Here is a 21117-nt window from a genome sequence, read left to right on the forward strand (position 1 = left end):
TGGTCAGAGGTTTGGGTTAACTTCAGATTAACTTCAATACACAGATGTCTATAAGCATTCATGTTTTTTTTTTTTTTTTTCCCAAAGGCTTTAAAAATACTGACAAGATGACGAAGGGAAAACTTAGTTCTAATCTGAAGGGTTTCTTGCCTTTATGTGGCAGGCCAGCTTTTGGAGAAAGGGCTCAGGAAGAATCAGAAAGGGCAGAATTTGTTGACATAAAATACTGTAATAACTTCTGCACTTGACCCTCTTTCTCCGTGTTCCACGGCCGGGTTCAGGTGTGGGACTGGACGGAGGAAATGATAAAGACTGGGAAGCCAATGCTTGCAAAATCCACATTATCAAGCAGACGGGGAAAGTGAAGGCTCTGGATGAAGAGGTTCACAGTAAGTATCTCCCTTTCCTCCTTTCCCTCCTTTGTGTTTTGAATATCACCTGTTTTATGCACAAACACGAACTTCCAGAGGTGTAAACACTCAGGGATGAGCTCTGAAGAGCCTGGTGATCCTGTGGTTGTTGGTGTGAAGTTACAGAGAAATCCTGATTTTTCCAAGGCAAATGATTTGCAACCTACTAAAGTAAAATAGACCTGAAATAGATCGTGGGAAACAGACAGGAAAAACTCCAAAACAAGCAACCAAAAAGCTTCTTGAACTGGGGAATAGAGGAATTAGCAGGAGATAATTATGAAGATTTAGAGCTTGGGCAGAAGGAGAAATGCTGTAGGAACCTCGCCCTATTCCCTGTAGGAATCTCCTTCTGCCTCTCTCTGCCCCCTTTATTTAAACCTTAATTCATTAAATCTGAGCTCAATGCAAGGAGGCACGAAGTTGTTGGGAGTGGAATAGATGCTGTCTGAGGGCGGGGAGATGCTTTCAGAGCTGTCAGGATCTCAGCTTCACATTCAGAAGCTGCTGCGTTGGTGAAATTCGAGTCTTTTTAGCCCATTCTTGTGTTCACCTGAGGCACAGAGTGCTGAGTGTGCCAGAGGGAGGTGGGTCAGTCTAATCTTAGTGTAAACCAGGAGCCAGAAAGCCCAGATGAGGTGGGGTGTGTGGTACAGAAATAGGAGATGGACAGAGGATTCCTGAAGGGAGGTTTGCCTGCTCAAGAAAATGTCAGGGTACACAGTTTTAAAGAGATTGTGGAGTAAGAGGAGTATTTTTTCCCCAAGATATATTTTTTCCAAAGAAATATTCATGCTCATGGTAGACTTTGGAGAGACAGGGGTTAGGGATGCATGAATTAACCATGGAGGTGTGCAGGTGACAGGATGGCAAGGAGCACCCCCGAGGGACAGCCCAGGCTTGGGTTCTTCCTTGAAGGTTGCTTTTTGTTTTGGCAGAGTGAGGAGCGCAGGGCTGTTTTCTGTGTGCACCTGCCCTGCCCTGAAAGCCCTTGAGGTTTTGGTTGGCCTTTGATGATCCTAAAGGTCTTTTCCAGCCTCGATTCTGTGTCCTGTGGGATGTGCTGGCCCTGTCAGCATTGCTGTCCTGTAGCCCCCGAGGCCTGGTGAGACTCCCAGGCTGAGCCGGGGTGTGGACAGCCCCTCAGGACTCAAACTTTGTGCTGCAGAGCAACAGGACATGGACCTGGACATCGAGTTTGATGTGCATCTGGGCATCGCCCACACGCGCTGGGCCACGCACGGCGAGCCCAAGCCTGTGAACAGCCACCCGCAGCGCTCCGACAAGAACAATGGTCAGTGCCTGCCTGGGCCCCTGCAGCTCCTGGAGCCTAGGGGGGCCGCTGCTTCTCTGTGTGCCAGGAGAGTTGCTGCTTCTCTGTGTGCTGGGAGGGCTGCTGCTTCTCTGTGTGCTGCCCCTCTGCGTGCTGGGAGGGCTGCTGCCCCTCTGCGTGCTGGGAGGGCTGCTGCCCCTCTGCGTGCTGGGAGGGCTGCTGCCCCTCTGCGTGCTGGGAGGGCTGCTGCCCCTCTGTGTGCTGGGAGAGCTGCTGCTTCTCTGTGTGCTGGGAGAGCTGCTGGATGGGGGCACTGGGTTTGTTTGGGCCGTGGTGCTGAGCCCAGGGCTTGGGCTCGGGTTCCAGGCATGGGGAGGGATCCCCACGGAGAGTGTTCCCCACAGTGAGGGATCCCCACGGAGAGTGTTCCCCACAGTGAGGGATCCCAGGAAGGGCTCCTTGGGTGCCCAGGGCTTGCATGGGTGTGTGGGCACAGAGCAAGGAGGAGAGGACAGAAGGAAATGGGATGGTGAGAATGTTCATGGCTGTTCTCTGGAATGGAATTGTGTAAACTTTTTGCCCCCCAGTCCCCACTGTAGGGAAGGGAAGGGGGTTGGTGTGCCAGGCTGGGGCTGGCATGGGGCTGAGCAGGGCCTTTCCTCTCTCCCCAGAGTTCATCGTCATCCACAACGGCATCATCACCAACTACAAGGACCTGCAGAAATTCCTGGTGAGTGACCCTGGGGGATGAGGCCCTCCCTCCTTTCCCACTCCCCTTGGCTCTCACAGCCTGCCCAGTTCACCCCCCCTGTTGCATTCTCACTCTCATTCCCCATTTACATTCCCTGCTTGCCCATTCCTTCACTCACATCTCCACTCACTCCTCACTCGTCTCTCACAGTGATTTCCCCACTCACATCACCTCTCACCTCCATTCATGTTCCCCCACTCACGTTTTTGCACTCCCACCTGTATTTGCACTCACAGCCTCTCCTAATCTGTGAGTACATTTACATCTCCCATTCCCTCCCTACCTCGGTTCCCCCACTCATATCCTGACATTCACACTCACCACCCTGCTCAGACCCCACAACTTCCCCTCCCTCCTCATCCCCCACTCCTCCCTTTGAGTTTTGAGACTCACTTTGAAAGTTTGGGACTTTCCCTCTCAAACCCCTTCCCTGTGTCCCTCACATCCTCACACTCACTCCTTTACTCTCACACTCCTGCACTCCCCTCACACTCTCACTCACTGCCCTCTCCCCCTCTCCTCATACTCTTGCAACTTAAAAGGCAGGGAGGATGGAAGGAAAGTGTGAGAAGAGGAGAAAAAGAAGGAAAAAGGAAAGCCAGTTAGGTAAAAGGAAGATGAAAAGCAGAGTGAAGGATGGGGAGAAAAGAGTAAGAACAGCTGCAGTATGGAAGGGTGAAAGGAAAGGGAAGAAGGAGAGGTGGGAAGGAAAAGGAAAGGTGAAAGAGCAGAGAAGGAGAAGGCAAGGAAAAGGAAAGGTGAATGAGCTCCTTTCCCAAAGGAAAGGAGCAGAGAAAAGGAAAAGCATGAGAAAAAGGGAAGAAAATCTTGAAAGGCGAGGTTCAGGACAGGGAGTAGTAAAAATGAAGGAAGGAAAGGTGGGAAGGAAGGGAAGGAGGACAGAGCAGAGGAGGGAGGCTGGTGACCCACAGGGGCTGTCCCTGCAGGAAAGCAAGGGATACGACTTCGAGTCGGAGACAGACACGGAGAGCATCGTCAAGCTGGTGAAGTACATGTACGACAACCGCGACAGCGACGACATCAGTTTCTCCACGCTGGTGGAGAGGGTCATCCAGCAGCTGGTGAGGCTGGGGGCACGGAGGGAGGGCAGCTGGGCACGGGCACAGTGGGACACACACCCCAGAAACCCCCCCTGCAGCCCAGCGCTGCTGCAAGGCGCCCTGGGCATGTGCCGAGGCAGGGCTTGGTCTCTCCTGCCTCTGGCTGCTCATCTCAGGTGTGTGTTTGGTTTTCTGGGATGTTTGTCAGTGCTCATCTGGGAAATGGCTCAGCTCTTGGGCACGGCAGCACTGGAGGCTGCCAGCCCCTGGCTGGGGTGGTGGGAGCAGGGAGGGAGAGTCTGTGCTGCTTCTAGTCCTTCCCAGAGCTCTGGTCTGGGAGAGTCTGTGCTGCTTCCAGTCTTTCCCAGAGCTCTGGTCTGGGAGAGTCTGAGCTGCTTCCAGTTCTTCCCAGAGCTCCAGCAATCCAGGGATTGCTGCTGACCCCTGGTGGGAGCTGCTCTGCCTCCACTGCCTGGTTGTGTGCTCTCCTCAGCCCACAGCACTCAGCTGGGTTTTCACTGGGTTGCCTGCCAGGAACTCGTGTTGCTGGTGGGCTGTGGCACCTCAGCTGAGCAAACACCCTCAAGTTTTGGTGCTGCTTTTATCAGATCTTTGCCTCTGCAGCTCCCCTCGCTGCACCCTGAGCTGAAGCAGGAGCCACTGGGACAACCAAGGGAGTTGAGTGTCTCTCCGGGGTTCAGGAGGCTCATTCAGTGGTTGAGGATGTGCTGCCAGGCTCAGGGCAGGGACACCCTTCCAGGACGGGGGGGCTGGAGCTATGGGCTTTTCTGGAAACATCTGTGAAACCTCTTGGGTGTCTCTTCTGTGTCCACAGAAACACAGGAGCAGTTTCTGTGCTGGGAACACTGGAACAGTGCCCGGGCCTCAGCTGAAGGGATAAAGTTTGTTTCTCTTGTTGCAGGAAGGTGCTTTTGCCCTTGTGTTCAAGAGTGTTCATTACCCTGGGCAGGCGGTCGGTACCAGGTGAGTGTTGTCATGGGAAGGAACATTCTTGTACCCTGCCTGGCACTTGTTTTTATATCCCCAAGTTAGAAGACAGAGTAGAGATCATTCTCATCACACTGTATGTGCTGGGGAGAGGGTGGTTGTTGTTTTTAATTTCCTTTCTCTTGTTTTCCATCTATCATAACAAAAAGTTCCCAGAATTATTTTGGAAATTTCTTCCTGACCATCTGTACCACACCTGGTCTGGAACAGCTTTGTTTTGGTATCCTCTGGTCATGATTTGAAAAGAGATGGTTTTACCTTTTCCTCTGTGCTTGCCCTTGTGGCAGCCCTTGGACGAGTCCTCCACTTGGCCTGGAGTTTGTGCCAGCCTCGTGTTCAGGTTTTCTGTCCCATTTTAAACACCAGCATCAGCTGGGGTTGAACTCCAGTGCCAAAAGCAGTGTGTAGGTGTGTGCAGTGAGGAGCAGTCCCTGGTTCAGTGACTCTGGAGAAGTTTCTCTAACCCTGGTGCAGGTTACTCAGCTGCTCGTGTTCTTCATCCCGCGGTTCTTTCCATGTTTGCAGCAGCTGCTCGGGGAGGCTCTGGCTGTGCCCCGCTGCAGCTGAGGGGGGCAGAAGCCCTGGGTGGGACGTGGGGGTGTCCCCAGGTGCTGAGCTGTCCCTGTGTCCCTGCAGGAGAGGCAGCCCCCTGCTCATCGGCGTGCGCAGCGAGCACAAGCTCTCCACTGACCACATCCCCATCCTGTACCGCACAGGTGAGCGGGGACAACTCCAACCCCAAATCTAACCCCAACCCTAACCCCAACCCTAATCCACTGACCACATCCCCATCCTGTACTGCACAGGTGAGTGGGGACAGCCCCAACCCCAAATCTAACCCCAACCCTAACCCCAACCCCAACACACTGACCACATCCCCATCCTGTACTGCACAGGTGAGTGGGGACAGCCCCAACCCTAACCCCAACCCTAACCCCAACCCCAAATCCAACCTACACCCACATCCCCATCCTGTACTGCACAGGTGAGTGGGGACAGCTCCAACCCCAAATCTAATCCCAAACCTAACCCTAACCCCAACCCTAATCCACTGACCACATCCCCATTCTGTACTGCACAGGTGAGTGGGGACAGCCCCAACCCCAAATCTAACCCCAAACCTAATCCCAACCCCAACACACTGACCACATCCCCATCCTGTACTGCACAGGTGAGTGGGGACAGCCCCAACCCCAAATCTAACCCCAACCCCAAATCTAACCCTGACCCCAACCCCAAACCTAACACTAAACCAGACCCACATCCCTATCCTGTACTGCACAGGTGAGTGGGGACAGCTCCAACCCCAAACCTAGTCCTAACCCTAACCCACATCCCCATCCTGTACTGCACAGGTGAGTGGGGACAGCCCCAAACCTAACCCCAACCCCAACACTAACCCCAAATCCAATCCTATCCCACATCCCCATCCTGTACTGCACAGGTGAGTGGGGACAGCCCCAACCCCAAATCTAACCCCAAACCTAACCCTAACCCCAACCCTAATCCACTGACCACATCCCCATCCTGTACCGCACAGGTGAGTGGGGACAGCCCCAACCCCAAACCTAACCCTAACCCCAACCCTAATCCACTGACCACATCCCCATCCTGTACTGCACAGGTGAGTGGGGACAGCCCCAACCCCAAATCTAACCCCAACCCTAACCCCAACCCCAACACACTGACCACATCCCCATCCTGTACTGCACAGGTGAGTGGGGACAGCCCCAACCCTAACCCCAACCCCAAATCCAACCTACACCCACATCCCCATCCTGTACTGCATAGGTGAGTGGGGACAGCCCCAACCCCAAATCTAATCCCAAACCTAACCCTAACCCCAACCCTAATCCACTGACCACATCCCCATCCTGTACCGCACAGGTGAGTGGGGACAGCCCCAACCCCAAATCTAACCCCAAACCTAATCCCAACCCCAACACACTGACCACATCCCCATCCTGTACTGCACAGGTGAGTGGGGACAGCCCCAACCCCAAATCTAACCCCAACCCTAACCCCAACCCCAACACACTGACCACATCCCCATGCTGTACTGCACAGGTGAGTGGGGACAGCCCCAACCCCAAATCTAACCCCAACCCCAAATCTAACCCTAACCCCAACCCCAAACCTAACACTAAACCAGACCCACATCCCTATCCTGTACTGCACAGGTGAGTGGGGACAGCTCCAACCCCAAACCTAGTCCTAACCCTAACCCACATCCCCATCCTGTACTGCACAGGTGAGTGGGGACAGCCCCAAACCTAACCCCAACCCCAACACTAACCCCAAATCCAATCCTATCCCACATCCCCAACATGTACTGCACAGGTGAGCGGGGACAGCCCCAACCCCAAATCTAACCCTAACCCCAACCCTAATCCACTGACCACATCCCCATCCTGTACCACACAGGTGAGTGGGGACAGCCCCAACCCCAAATCTAACCCCAACCCCAAATCTAACCCCAACCCCAAATCTAACCCTAACCCCAACCCCAAACCTAACACTAAACCAGACCCACATCCCTATCCTGTACTGCACAGGTGAATGGGGACAGCTCCAACCCCAAACCTAGTCCTAACCCTAACCCACATCCCCATCCTGTGCTGCACAGGTAAGTGGGGACAGCCCCAACCCCAAATCTAACCCTAATCCCAACCCCAAATCCAACCCTAATCCCAACCCTAAACCTAACCCCAACCCACACCCACATCCCCATCCTATACCATACTGGTGAGCAGGGACAGCCCTAACCCCAAATCTAATCCTAACCCCAACCCCAATACCTAACAATAACCTACACCCACATCCCCATCCTGTACTGCACAGGTGAGTGGGGACAGTTCCAACCCCAAACCTAACCCTAACCCCAACCCTAACCCAAATCCACTGACCACATCCCCATCCTGTACTGCACAGGTGAGTGGGGATGACCCCAACCCCAATCCTAACCCCAATCCCTGGGGCTCCAGGGCACAGGCACACACAGCTGTGTGCTCTGAAATGCAGCTTTCAGCTGGAAATCAGAAATGAAACCATTGCTAGAGATGTTTTTTTTTAAAAGCAAGTTAATGAACACGTGTTCTACCCACCACGTACCTCAGGTTGGCCTCTGGTGTTGTAATCACAGCTTTAATGTCCACTTACTATGAGGAAAATACATCTTAGTGTGGTAGATTAAAGTCATGGAATGTTTTGGGTTGGGAGGGACCTTAAAGCCCATCTTGTTCCACCCCCCTGCCATGGCCAGGGACACCTTCCACTGTCCCAGGGTGCTCCAAGCCCTGTCCAGCCTGGCCTGGGACACTGCCAGGGCTGTTGGAACAGTTCAGTGTAGTAAATGAAACAGTGCAGTTCAACTGAAGCCTCTGTTCTGCGTGTGGCACGTTGGCCTTTGTGAGAAAACCTGGTGGTTTTCAGGAACAAAGAGGAGAGAGCTTTGCAGGCTGGGGCTTGGACTGCCACAGACCTTGCCTGTACCTTGGCACTGCCACAGACCTTGCCCCTGCCACCCCACGTCATTTGTGGAAGCTGTCACCCTTCATGGGACAACATCTGGTCGTGTTGTCTGTCCATCCTGCTCTCACACGTGTTCTACCACCACAGACACCTTTGAAAGTGAAAAGTACTGAAAATGGCTCTGTAATTCCCTGTGGTCAGAGGGGTGTGAGCCTGCTCAGTGCCTGGGACCTGGGCTTGTGTTCTGAGCAGCGCAGGGATCCCAGGAGCTGCTGTCCTGTCCTGCTGCTGATCCCCTGCTGCAAGAACCAGTCCCAGCAGCTTTGCCTTTTGATTGGATGATTAGCAGTAACACTAATGTATTTATGTAACACTGTAAGTTTTTTATTGAATATCTCAAATTTGGTTTGTTTTGTTTTTTTTTTTTCCAATTGCACTTCCAGCCGTACAATCTATGGATCATTCTTTTGATGGAATATCCATAAAAATGGAGGAAGGTGCTCACCAGAGAAAAGCTAACACTTGAAATTTCAGACAAATCCTCCAGCTCCTTCAGCTCCTTAGGAAAGGAATCATAAATGGGACCAAGATGCATTGTCTTTTTAATATGTGGCTATTGCTTTCCGTGTAGTGCAGCAAAACATGTGGGAAAATCAAAATTCCTTCTTGATCAGAAACACCATGAGCAGCACACAGGAAAATCCACCCATCCCACTTCAAATATTGGGACATAATGCTCAGCATATGTGCAAAAACTGATGACAGTGCAGGTTGTACTGAGTGTTCCTGCAGCTCTGGCTGCAGAAGGAAACAGTGAATTACCTTAAAAATAAACCCCACTAAAGCAGGAGGCTGCTGCCAATCCTAATGGCAAGCATTGCCCAAAATTCCTTCTGGAGTTTGGGTTGTCAGAGCCGTGTCCTCCCCCTGACCATGGGGTGAACCTCTGGTGGCATCACTAAGCTTGGCCTGAAGCTGGGCCTTCCTTCCCCTGCTCATTTATCAGGGGGAACCATCGGTTACTCTCTTGAAGTGCTTTAAAGGCCAGCCCATCACATGTTGGGATGAACCAGCTCACCTCTGAAGCAGCTCACCTCTGAAGCCCCTTTTCTGTGAGGGGGAGGATGTGCTTGAATCTGCAGAATCTGTCATGCAGGAAAGCAATGCAACATAATAAAGCCAATGCCGGGAAATGCTCTGTTTTGAGAAACCAAATTTGCATGTTTTGATCAGGTCTGGGTGCTTCTGTGGGCGAGTGCAGCTCTGCTCTGTCCCTTCTCAACACCAAATAGTCTGTCCTGTCTCAGCTCGACAACAAAGGCATTGTTCTCCTCATTTACTGACTTGATAACTGGACTGGGAGGCTCTGAATCACTGCCTGAGCGGGCCTTTCTCACTGAGTATCAACATGAAAGCAGTATTTTTCCTTTACGTTTTCATCTGCGGAAGTGGAAGCCAGAACACCACGAGCTCTGCTTGCATCACTGAATCAGATCAGTGTCTAGTAGGTGAAACAACATCAGGATTATGCAATAAATATAGAATGGAGTAACTTCAGCGTTCCTGTTCTTCAGCAATAATCCCATTTTGGGAGATAAGCTGATTAATCCACCCCCTCCCTCCCCATACCCTGCACAGTGACTGGCAAATAATTTTGCTCAAGGCTGGTGCTGAGCAGTAGGTGTTGGGTGCCTCATTTGCATCCCTGATGAGCTTCAGCACTGAGAAGCAGTTTGGAGGAGGAGGAGACAGTGCTGGGAATTTCCAGAGTACTCCAGAAAGGATCCTTGGTGAAAGGCTGAACTTCTAGGACAGATTTTTCCAAAGCTGACTCTCAGTCCTGTCACCCCTGGACACCTCCCTGGCAAGAGCACAGGTGTGATTTTCTGGTCAGGATGAGGTGGTTGTGTTTGGTGGTGCAGGAGCAAGGCTGAGCTCTTAATCCTGGATTTCCCGAGCTGTGTCTGACCAGTGAGCTCGGCCAGACAGAAATAGGTTTAGGTTCCACCTGTGGTGCTCAGGGGAGCAGGGTGGGCACACAGGTGGCAGCCCTGAAAGAATTTCCCCAGTGCTGAGAGTAACAAAGAAAGAGCAGTGCTGCTCCATTTCTGGGGGCTCACCAGAGAGGAACTTAAAATGATCAACAGGGCAGGTTTAATGGTGAAATGTGGCTGCTCATAAAGCACCCTGAATTCTCTGCCAGTGGAGCCACACAAAACTTTAATTCGGATTTTCTCCTGATACTTTCCTCTAAACTTCAGACTGCACTAGTAATACACTTGCAGACTTATTAAAAAGCAATAAAACTCTTGCAAGCCAACTGAGGGTGGGCACAGCAGCACAAGTGCTGCTGTTCCTTTTGTTGTGCCCACCTACAGGCATGAAAATAGTGCTTCATGTTGGTACCGTGCTTTGGGGGCTCTGCTGGGTGTCACCTGTGCCCAGGGGTGTCACCTGGGCAGCCCCTGAGCCTCTTGTCTCCTAGGGAAAGACAAGAAGGGGAGCTGCAACCTGTCCCGAGTGGACAGCACCACCTGCCTCTTCCCCGTGGAGGAGAAAGCTGTGGAATATTACTTTGCTTCTGATGCCAGGTAGGGTTTTCCAGCCTCTCTGGTGTGTGTAGAAATATCCTGTTTCAAAGCCTCTGGAATAAGAGATGGGGAGGGTGTGGTTTCTTGGTGAATAAAGTAAATTGTGTGCACGTGGCCATTAATTTACAAATACTAACCGAAACAGAGATGCTGTTTTGGCCTTGGAATAGAGTGTTGCCATTCTTCAGGCTCATCTGTTGGTAAGATTTCCCAGTGAGAGGAAACCTGAGAGAGTCCTGACCTAAACTAGCAGGCCAGGTGCTAATTATGAGGAGAATTGTGTTGGTTCTCCAGGGACCTCTGCACACATGCAATTCCTTCATCATCAGAGGTGGCATATTTTAATCCCAGAGGAGTGAGGAGAGAGCAGCTTGGCAGCAGCCTTAGCAGAGTCTTTGGGATTCTCTGGTTCAAGAGGAATGAGTGCTTGCTCCAGGAATGTAAAAACACTGCTGTGGTTGGCTTCTGCAGCCCCTTCCATCAGAGAATTGTGGAGGCTCTCAGGACACCCTGATGTGCTCTGGTTTTAGAGCTTTTCAGTGACACTCCAGGGAGTGCTGCTGGGCAGATCTCGGCTGCCTTACCAGGGGATGAAGCTGTCCCTGCTTTTACAGATGGGCAGAGTGAGGTGCAGGGAGGGACAGTGGCTTACCCCTGGAAAAACCAGGGAAGGACCCTGTTCCTGTGTGTGAGCAGCCTGTGCGCCAGGGCAGATCCCTGCCCTCCTGACCTCACAGCTCCAGACAGATCCCATTTGTCTGAGCAACTCAGAGCTTCTCCTTAAAGCTCTTGAACTCAGCATTTCTCCCTGAAATTGATAATGAGCCTGGTGGCTCATTAATAATGAGAAAATCTGTAATGATAATCTCATCTATAATGAGAAAATGAATAATGAAATTAATAACAAGCCAGTTCCATTGGCAGGGTTGAAATGTGACGCTGTTGAGCCAGGGATGGGCGAAATGACTCGTACGATTTCAGAAGGCAAAATGAGCGTTTATTCAAAAGCACCTCTCTCTTTTATAGAGAACATTGTGAACATTAATTCCATTGGTCTTATAGTAAAAACATTTCACCTGCTTGGTACACTGGACTTAGGTCAGTGTGGTAGAACAGATCTACAAACAATATGAACGGAAAGGAAGATAATAGATTGTTTACATTCCTCTCAAACTTTTTCCCAGGCTTAGCCTGGCAGAAATCTTTCTCTTTTTCTCTATGACTGAGCTGAGAATATCCACGGAAATGCACTTTACAGGATTTTAAAAGAGGAGGAGATTGCTGGCCTCTGTGGGGTGCTGGGAGGGCTGCAGGTGCCCAGAATAGGGTGTGAGCAATGTCCCCTGTGGCAGGCACATTCTTCTCTCTTTCGTGATTTTTCATAGAGGAGCATAGAGGAAAGAAAGAGAAAGCAATTTCTATTTTGCTCCTTGTTTTTCCCATGTGGAATGTGTTTGGAGAATTGTTTACCTGGGGTGATTGCTTGATTGGATTCTGGTGAGGATTGTTTGGGCCTGATGGCCAATCCAACCCACCTGTGGCTGGACTCTCCAGAGAGGGTCACGAGTTGTGAGTTAGAGATGGTAGTTAGGAAAAGTAGGCTTGTAGTTTTAGTAACTCTTTTAAATTGTATATTAATGTATTATAGCATAGCTGTAATAAAGAAATCATTCAGCCTTCTGAACTGGAGTCAGACATCAGCATTTCTTCCCACCGGCTTCACCTGCATTTACAATAACACATCCTCCCGTGTCCCCACAGCGCTGTCATCGAGCATACCAACCGCGTGATCTTCCTGGAGGACGACGACGTGGCGGCCGTGGTGGACGGCCGGCTGTCCATCCACCGCGTCAAGCGCACGGCTGGCGACCACCCGGGCCGGGCCGTGCAGACCCTGCAGATGGAGCTGCAGCAGATCATGAAGGGTGAGAGCTGCTGCCTGCCTGCCTGTCACCTGCAGTCACCTGTTGCCACCCTTGCCCCAGGTGGGGACAGGCTCTGCTCCGCTCTGCAGCGTCTCCGGTCTGGTGCTGGATCGTCCTCATGGGGAGAAAAGTCCTTACATGTCATGGGACTTCCCCTCTAGTCATTGACAGCTTTTGAGGAGAGCTGTGGGGCTGAGGATTTTGCCCCCTGCTTGGAGCCATCTGGTTTTTAACCAAGATTGATCCCTCACAAACTTGCCAGTCTGGATCTGCCCTTCACTGACACCTTCCAGAAACTCGAATCAAGCTCTCATCATGGGCTGGTGTTTTGGCAGAAAAAGAAGGATCAGTTTAATAATCTTTGGCTGGTCCAAGCTTTTCCCTACATACACAGGAAAAATGGCAGTTAGCAGGAGGTAATTTAAAATTTAAGTTATAGGAGGTAAAGTGTTCTAATTTATTTTCTATCTTTCTTCATAGGTAACTTCAGCTCATTCATGCAGAAGGAAATATTTGAACAGCCAGAATCTGTTGTTAATACCATGAGAGGAAGGGTCAACTTTGATGACTACACTGGTAATTGAGCTTGGGCCTCCTTCACTCAGTGTCCAGTAGTTGCTCACGGTGGCTGCAGGGGAGGGAGGGGGTGATGCAGTGGGAGATGGAAACCTTGCTGGGGTGAGATGAAGCGTGTGTCAGAGTGCCTCCAGAATTCCCCGTGCTGCTGGCAAGGTCCCATTTGTGACGCACAGTGGATGATGGAGGTGGTGACACGCTGTTGGCACCAGTGACCTCGGGAGCTCCTCCTCCCTGGCCACCCTGATTTGGCTCTCTGGTCCTGCCCACAGTGAACCTGGGCGGGCTCAAGGATCACATCAAGGAGATCCAGAGGTGTCGGCGTTTGATCCTCATCGCCTGTGGCACGAGCTACCATGCAGGAGTGGCAGTGAGTGCTGGGCCCAGTGCCAGAATCAGGGAGTGGGGTGGGCTGCAGGGACCCCGGAGCCCACCCAGTGCCACCCCTGCCATGGCAGGCCCACTTTTCACTGTCCCAGGCTGCTCCCAGCCCCATCCAGCCTGGCCTTGGGCATTTCCAGGAATCCTCAGCTGCTCTGGGCACCCCGTGCCAGGGCCTGCCCACCCTCTTCAGGGAAGAGTTTTGTCCTAATAATGTCATCTAAGTCTACCCTTTCTCAGTTTGAAGCCATGCCCCTTTGTCCTGCCACTCCATCCCTTGTCCCAAGTCCCTCTCCAGGTCTCTTGGAGCCCCCTCAGGCCCTGGAGGAGGCTCTGAGGTCTCCCTGGAGAGTGTATGGAGTGTGCCAAGCAGATTAAGGATTGATTTCAGGTTGGGGATTGATTCTTGACCTTAATCAGGTTAGGAGTAAGCAAGTGCACACAGGTGAAAGGAGGAGGACCCTTGTGAAAGCTGCAAACACCAGGCTCAGTCCACCGCAGCAGCAGGAGGAGATAAAAGCTGATGAAGCTGAACTTAGGGAAGTGGTTCCTGTGATTTTGTGGCTGTGGAAGGCTCTGGAAAACAAAAGCTGCTCTGTTAAAAAAGGAGATGGCAGGGGAGGGACACTGCAGGAGCAGAATGCAAAGGCTGCAGCAAGGCAGGGGCTGCCAGGGGGGACCTGGATGTAGGTGGGGGGTTGAGTTCTTCAGGCTGGGACACACACAGGACACCCAGCATGACATAATTTATGTGGAGGGTTATATAACAAGTGAGACTTAGAGAAATCTCCATTTGAGGGAGGAGTTGGCCTCACAGGCCAGTGTGTTTTCCCCCCATACCTCCCTGCCCAGGTGAATTTTTATTAACCAGGAAAACGAATGAAGTTGGTGGTGGTGCCAAGGCAAGGTTGCTTCTCGCAGGGGCTGGTGGTGCTTGAGTGTGGGCAATAAATGTGTGAGTAATTAAAGTATAATCCAGCACTAACTGTCACACGGGGTTTCCACAGTAATATTTTCCAGCGTGTGTGGCAACTAGAAAGCCTTCTTTGTGCAAACACTTTGGGTGTATAAAGATGATGTAATACCTGCCTTCCTGCCCTCCTCGTGCCAGACCCGCCAGGTGCTGGAGGAGCTGACTGAGTTACCTGTCATGGTGGAGCTGGCCAGCGACTTCCTGGACAGGAACACGCCTGTGTTCAGGGATGATGTCTGCTTCTTCCTCAGCCAGTCAGGTATGGGCTCCTCTCCCCTGCCCAAAACTGGTGTGGAGGAGGCAGCAGGGCCCACTTTGGTGCCTGTCCGTGGGACTCTGTGGGGTGCTGTGGATGCTTTGGGAAGGCTGACCTAGAGCAGGGTTAAAGAATAAAGTAGGGATTTATTAAAAGGCCTCAATGGATCCACCTTGGGCAGCACAGAAGCCTGGCCCAGATGAATTTTTATTAACCAGGAAAACGAATAAAGTTGATTTTTGTTAAAGGGACAACCCCTGAGCTGCCTTTTTGAACCCATAGCAGAGCACTGGCTTTTCCTTGCACCGAGAGCTGCAGCTGGGTTCTGTGTTCTGGGTGGCACTGGGTGGCACTGCCCTGTGCCTGGGCTCACATTGGCTGTGCTGGGGCTGCAGGGCTGCTGCCACCTCCTTGGCTTGCAGGGTGTTTGTGCCTTTCCCCCAGCACCCATCCTGTGTCCCCTGTGTCCCTGTGCCAGGGGAGACGGCAGACACCCTGATGTGCCTTCGCTACTGCAAGGAGAGGGGAGCCCTGACCGTGGGCATCACCAACACCGTGGGCAGCTCCATCTCCCGTGAGACCGACTGCGGCGTGCACATCAACGCGGGCCCTGAGATTGGCGTGGCCAGCACCAAGGTGAGCCTCGGCCACCGCCCTGCTGCTTGCTCTCTTCTCTTCTCTACTCTTTTTTTATATTTTATTTTATTTTAATTGTTATTTTATTTTTATTGTATATTTTATTTTATTTTTATATATTATTTTATTTTTATTTTATTTTTATTTTAATTTTATTTTAATGTTATTTTAATTTATTTCATTATTTTATTTTATTTTATTTCTGCCTCTGGAACCCCTCCTGAAAGGCTTGCCTGTGACAGGGCCCCCTGCTTACCCATGCTGCTGATGCCTTGGGAAGGCTGAGCTAGAGCACAGTCACAGAATAAAGCAGGGATTTATTCAAAGGATCTCCTCCATGGATCCAGCAGCACAAGAGCCCAGCCAGGGCTGCACCCAAGATGAACCAAAATGGTCACAAAATGAGCCCAGGATGAACCCAAATGGTCACGAGGTCTGTCACTTTTATAAGTTCTGCTCCATTTGCATATTGGAGTTAATTGTCCAATTACAGCTTTAGGTTATGCAGTTCCATCTTCCTTGTTTTCCTCTCTTCAATTCATTGCTGTTTTTACTTTTTGGGCCTGGAGTTTGTAACAGTTGTCCTTGGCCAAGCTGGAAAAGGATTGTTTTGTGTTCCTACTCTGTGAAGAGCTCACCATCCCCTAATATGAAGCTCAGAGTTCCATACTGAACCAGCACAAAACCTGAAAAATAGAAAATCTGAACCTTCAGGCATCACTGCTGCAGGCTGTGCAGTCACAGACCAGCAGCACCCTGCGTGTTCTCTGTCCTGGAGCTTGCAGAGGGCTTTTCTGGGTCCCATTTCAAAGTGAAATAATCCAAGGAAACTGCATTAAACATTGGAAATGAACAGGTCTCAGGGGGAATGATTCCCTAAGGGGACAGAGTTCTCTTTGCCATTGTTTGTCTCAACGTGCAGGCTCAGTTTAATCTTAAGGTCAGAGATGAAAAAGGAAATTAGTAGATAAGATAAAGGAAACTTTGTCTGCATGTAACTCCCTCACTGGCTCTGCTTTGCCAAAGAAAATCGGATATTAAAACTATCCTTTTAACGAATGGGGGAATGCTCTTTTACAGAATCCTACAGTTTGTGCCCAGATAACAGGATTATTCTGGCTGTGTGAGATGCAGTATAAGAGAACTTACTTTGCTGCCTTTTCATTTTGGTGAAGAGCTTCTGCATGGTGGAAAATCTGCTTTGGTTTAGTTCTATTTAGAGGCGAGATGATGTCAATCTGTTACATAAATTCAGCCAAAAACCACATTTGAGTTTAATAGTTCATTGGGGAATTTGATCATGGAAAATTCATGAGTCTCTTACAAGAAACTCTTGAACGAGCTGTTTGTCCCTGTTGTTTTCACATGGCCAACATTTACAGTTTGGAGACAAATGGCATTTTTTTCTCTGATGATGTGGGGAGTTACCAAAGCTGTGCATACAGAAAATAAGAACTTGAGAAATTTGTGCCCTGAGCTTGCCCAGAACTTCCTTTTGAGAATATTCTAAAGAGCCCAGGCATGTTCATGTGGGTGCTGTGGACTTGTGCAGGGCTGCACAGAGCAGAGCAGCTCTCACTCCCCAGCAGGCTCCTTCAGGCAGCACAACTGCAAAATGGATTTTCTGGATTCCTTCAGAGCCATTCCAGCCTCCAGGTGGAAGTTTGTCTGCTCCTTGCTTAGGAAGGGGCAGAAACTCTCCACACCTTGCTCTGAGCTCTGCAGCACTTCAGTGCCAGGCTGGCCCCAAGCCCTTTTGTCTTGGAAGGAGCTCAGAGGCCAAACTGCAGCTGCTGCTTTGGTGTCCCACAGGTGTCCCTCAGGTGTCCCTGTGACCATTCCTGCCCTGGTGTGACCCCTCCTGTCACCTGCCCGTGCAGGGATTCCCCCCAAAGGCAGGGACAGCTCCTGCAGGCAGGGGAGAGTCTGTTCTTAAAGAAGGGAGGTGGGAAATCACAGCTGCCTTTGTGTTCCCTGAGTGTGGCCCAAAAAAAAGCCCAGCTGGTTGGGATGGGCTGTGCTGGGCTTCCAGCAAACATCTGCAGCCCCCAGTGCTCTCAGGAGTCACCTGCAGTGAGCCAGGACACGGGCACGGCCACAAAACAGGGTTTGGCACTCAGCAGGGAGTACAGAACGTAAAATCTTGGAGCGTGAGGAGATCCCCTCGTGCCTCCTTGAGACCTGCCCAGGTCAGACTGGCCCGGTGAGCCCTGGCTGGGTTCTGCTGCTGACTGGGAGCCAAAGCTGCCACTCTGAGAGCCCAGGCCCGGCTGGGCTGAGGATTCTTGCAGCTGCTGGGTGCCCCAGTGATGTTCCCTGTGCCCCAGTGACATTCCCTGTGCCCCCAGTGACATTCTCCCAGTGACGTTCCCAGTGCCCCAATGACATTCCCTGTACCCCAGTGACATTCCCTGTGCCCCAGTGACGTTCCCAGTGCCCCAGTGACATTCCCAGTGCCCCAGTGACGTTCCCTGTGCCCCCAGGCGTACACCAGCCAGTTCGTGTCCCTGGTGATGTTTGCCCTGATGATGTGTGACGACAGGATCTCCATGCAGGAGCGGCGCAAGGAGATCATGCGGGGGCTGAAGGGGCTGCCAGGTAGGACCTGGGTAGGGGGAGCCCAGCTGGGCTGGGCCTGGCCAGAGAGAGCCCAGCAGAGCTGGACCTGGGCAGGGGGAGCCCACCTGGGCTGGGCCTGGGCAGGGGGAACCCAGCTGGGCTGAGCCTGGCCAGAGAGAGCTTAGCAGAGCTGAGTCTGGGCCCAGCAGGGCTGAGCCTGGGCAGAGAGAGCTCAGCAGAGCTGGACGTGGGCAGGGGGAGCTCAGCTGAGCTGAGCCTGGGCAGAGAGAGCCCAGCTGGGCTGGACCTGCAGGGAGGGGCTGGGCTCAGCTGGGCTGGACCTGCAGGGAGGGTGGCAGAGCTGTCACAGCTCCTTGTAGCCACCCTCTCTCAGGTGTCTCCAGGCGAGCACACTGGCCCAGTAAAGCTGAGCCCAGGGGCTTTGCAGGTCGCCGCTGGCTGTGGGGTGTGTGGGGGTGGCACGCTCAGCCTGGGCTTTTCCTTCCCCTAGATTTGATCAAAGAAGTGCTGAGCATGGACGATGAGATCCAGAAGCTGGCCACCGAGCTGTACCACCAGAAGTCCGTCCTCATCATGGGACGTGGCTACCACTACGCCACGTGTCTGGAGGGAGCCTTGGTGAGCTCCTGTGCTTGGGCTGGCTCCGGCACAGCCACAGCCTCTGCAGCCTCTGCCGCCGGGGCAGCTGGAAACGCGGCCGTGGCGCCGCAGCCTTGGCCAGCGCGGGGTTAAATGGAATTACCTGAAATGACAAATTGAAAATGTAAAATGTAGGTAATTACGAATACCCAAAATGACACATTTAAAATTCAGGTAATTACAAATGCCTAAAACGACAAATTTAAAATTTAGGTAATTACAAATTTAAAATTTAGGTAATCACAATTACATAAAATTACAAATGCCTAAAATGACAAATTTATAATTTAAAATTTAGGTAATTACAATAACCTAAATTTACAAATACCTAAAATGACAAATTTAAAATTTAAAATTTAGGTAATCACAATAACCTAAAATTGCAAATTTAAAATTCAGGTAATTACAAATACCTAAAATGACAAATTTAAAATTTAGGTAATTACAAATTTAAAATTTAGGTAATCACAATTACCTAAAATTACAAATGCCTAAAATGACAAATTTAAAATTTAGGTAATCACAATCACCTAAAATTACAAATACCTCAAAGTCCCTGTAGGAGTCCCACGTCCCAGCCTGGGTTGGGAGGGTGTGTTTTCCATGCTCACACTGGGAATGCTTTACTGGACAAACTGCACCCTAATAAGGTGCAAAACTGAGCGTGCACTTTCCAAAGCCACGTGCTGCGGTTTTTACATTTGAGGCCATTCCTGTTGTTCTCATCGCTGTCCCCAGTGCCATGCAAACGTGTCCTCTTTTATTTTTTATATTATTTTATTTTTTATATTATTTATTTTTTATTTTAAAAATTTTTAGTCTATTTTATTTTATATATTATTTTATTGTAATTTTAATTTTAATTTTATTTTATATATTATTTTATTTTATTTATTTTTTTATTTTATATATTATTATATTTTTTATTTTATTTTTATTTTATTTTTATTTCCATTTCATTTTTTATTTTTATATTTTATTTGATTAATTTGTTTTGGTTTATTTTTACTTTATTTTTACTTTATTTTATTTTATTTATTTTATTTTAATTTTTCCTTTATTTATTTTTATTCTTATTTTATTTTTATTTTATTTTTTATTTTAATTTTATTTTTATTATTTTAATTTTATTTTTATTTTTATTTCACATTTTATTTTCTTTTATTGGGCTGCCTGCCCAGGCAGCCTGGGAGGTTGGCTGTGGTGGCTGATGGTAACTTCTGAGGGCTCTGGTGGCTGCAAGCAGCCCAGCCCAGGGGCACTGCGTGGCTCTGGGTCTGTGGCCTGCCTCAGCCACCTCTGAGAAGGGCCAGAAGTGAGTTTTACAGAGTGCAGGAATTCACAGAGACCTTAAAAAACCACGATGAGGTTGCTCAGAGTGTGATGAACTCTTTTCCCCCCTCCAGAAAATTAAGGAAATCACCTACATGCACTCGGAGGGGATCCTGGCCGGGGAGCTGAAGCACGGCCCCCTGGCCCTGGTGGACAAGCTCATGCCCGTGATCATGATCATCATGAGAGACCACACCTACGCCAAGTGCCAGAACGCCCTGCAGCAGGTCATTGCCCGGCAGGTGAGATAAAGCAGGCTTTATCTTACCTGAGACTTTATCTTACCTGAGACTTTATCTTACCTGGTACTGGTACCTGGCAGCTCTGCATGCTCGGAGCTGCTGCTGCTGGCAGCTCTGCACGCAGAGAGCTGCTGCTGCTGCTGGCAGCCCTGCAAGCACGGACCTGCTGCTGCTGGCAGCCCTGCAAGCACGGAGCTGCTGCTGCTGCTAGCTCTGCATACACAGAGCTGCTGCTGATGGCAGCCCTGCAAGCATGGAGCTGCTGCTGCTAGCCCTGCATGCACGGAGCTGCTGCTGCTGCTGGCAGCTCTGCATGCACGGAGCTGCTGCTGCTGCTGGCAGCTCTGCATGTATGGAGCTGCTGCTGCTGCTGCTGGCAGCTCTGCATGCATGGAGCTGCTGCTGCTGCTAGCTCTGCATGCATGGAGCTGCTGCTGCTGCTAGCTCTGCATGCAGGGAGCTGCTGCTGCTGCTGCTGGCAGCCCTGCAAGCACAGAGCTGCTGCTGCTGCTGGCAGCTCTGCATGCATGGAGCTGCTGCTGCTGGCAGGACAGCTGTTCCTAGACTCCCAGACTGTTCCACCTGGGTCTCTCTGCGTTCCGTGGGCATTTCAGCAGCAGCTCTTGCAGCAGTTGCAGAAGCCTGGCATGGTCTGTTTAACCCTTAAATACCCCCAGGGGGTGTGAAGCTGTTTGGCTCTGAATTAAGGAATAGATTTTGCCACTGGTACTCTGCACAGAGACGAGGGAAGAACCTTCCAGAAGTGCTTTCCTACAGCCTTCCCCTTTGTTGCAGGGTCGGCCTGTGGTGATCTGTGACAAGGAGGACATCGAGACCATTAAGAACAACAAAAGAACAATCAAAGTTCCCCACTCCGTGGACTGCCTGCAGGGGATCCTGAGCGTGATCCCCCTCCAGCTGCTGGCCTTCCACCTGGCCGTGCTCAGGGGCTACGATGTGAGTACAGCATTCCCCCCCTGCCCCGGGGTGCTGCTGGGGGCTGCTGCAAGCC

General features: G+C 50.8%; 1 protein-coding gene across 2 annotated transcripts in view; it reads left to right on the top strand.

Moving 5' to 3' along the window:
• The window catches only part of GFPT1 (glutamine--fructose-6-phosphate transaminase 1), a 28953-nt gene that overhangs the window by 3597 nt on the left and 4239 nt on the right, over positions 1-21117 (top strand). The window contains exons 3-19 of one of the 2 annotated variants that reach the window (XM_054000617.1): positions 282-389; positions 1579-1704; positions 2355-2413; positions 3382-3516; positions 4418-4479; positions 5140-5219; positions 8418-8471; positions 10460-10565; positions 12327-12490; positions 12971-13066; positions 13339-13436; positions 14559-14679; positions 15155-15312; positions 17796-17910; positions 18383-18510; positions 19938-20105; positions 20901-21062. In XM_054000617.1, the coding sequence (XP_053856592.1) occupies positions 282-389; positions 1579-1704; positions 2355-2413; positions 3382-3516; positions 4418-4479; positions 5140-5219; positions 8418-8471; positions 10460-10565; positions 12327-12490; positions 12971-13066; positions 13339-13436; positions 14559-14679; positions 15155-15312; positions 17796-17910; positions 18383-18510; positions 19938-20105; positions 20901-21062 (1940 nt within the window). The remainder of the gene's footprint in view (positions 1-281; positions 390-1578; positions 1705-2354; positions 2414-3381; positions 3517-4417; positions 4480-5139; positions 5220-8417; positions 8472-10459; positions 10566-12326; positions 12491-12970; positions 13067-13338; positions 13437-14558; positions 14680-15154; positions 15313-17795; positions 17911-18382; positions 18511-19937; positions 20106-20900; positions 21063-21117) is intronic. The other variant, XM_054000618.1, reaches the window with a different exon arrangement.

Source organism: Vidua macroura, chromosome 28, assembly GCF_024509145.1.
Source record: "Vidua macroura isolate BioBank_ID:100142 chromosome 28, ASM2450914v1, whole genome shotgun sequence".
Taxonomy (NCBI): domain Eukaryota; kingdom Metazoa; phylum Chordata; class Aves; order Passeriformes; family Viduidae; genus Vidua; species Vidua macroura.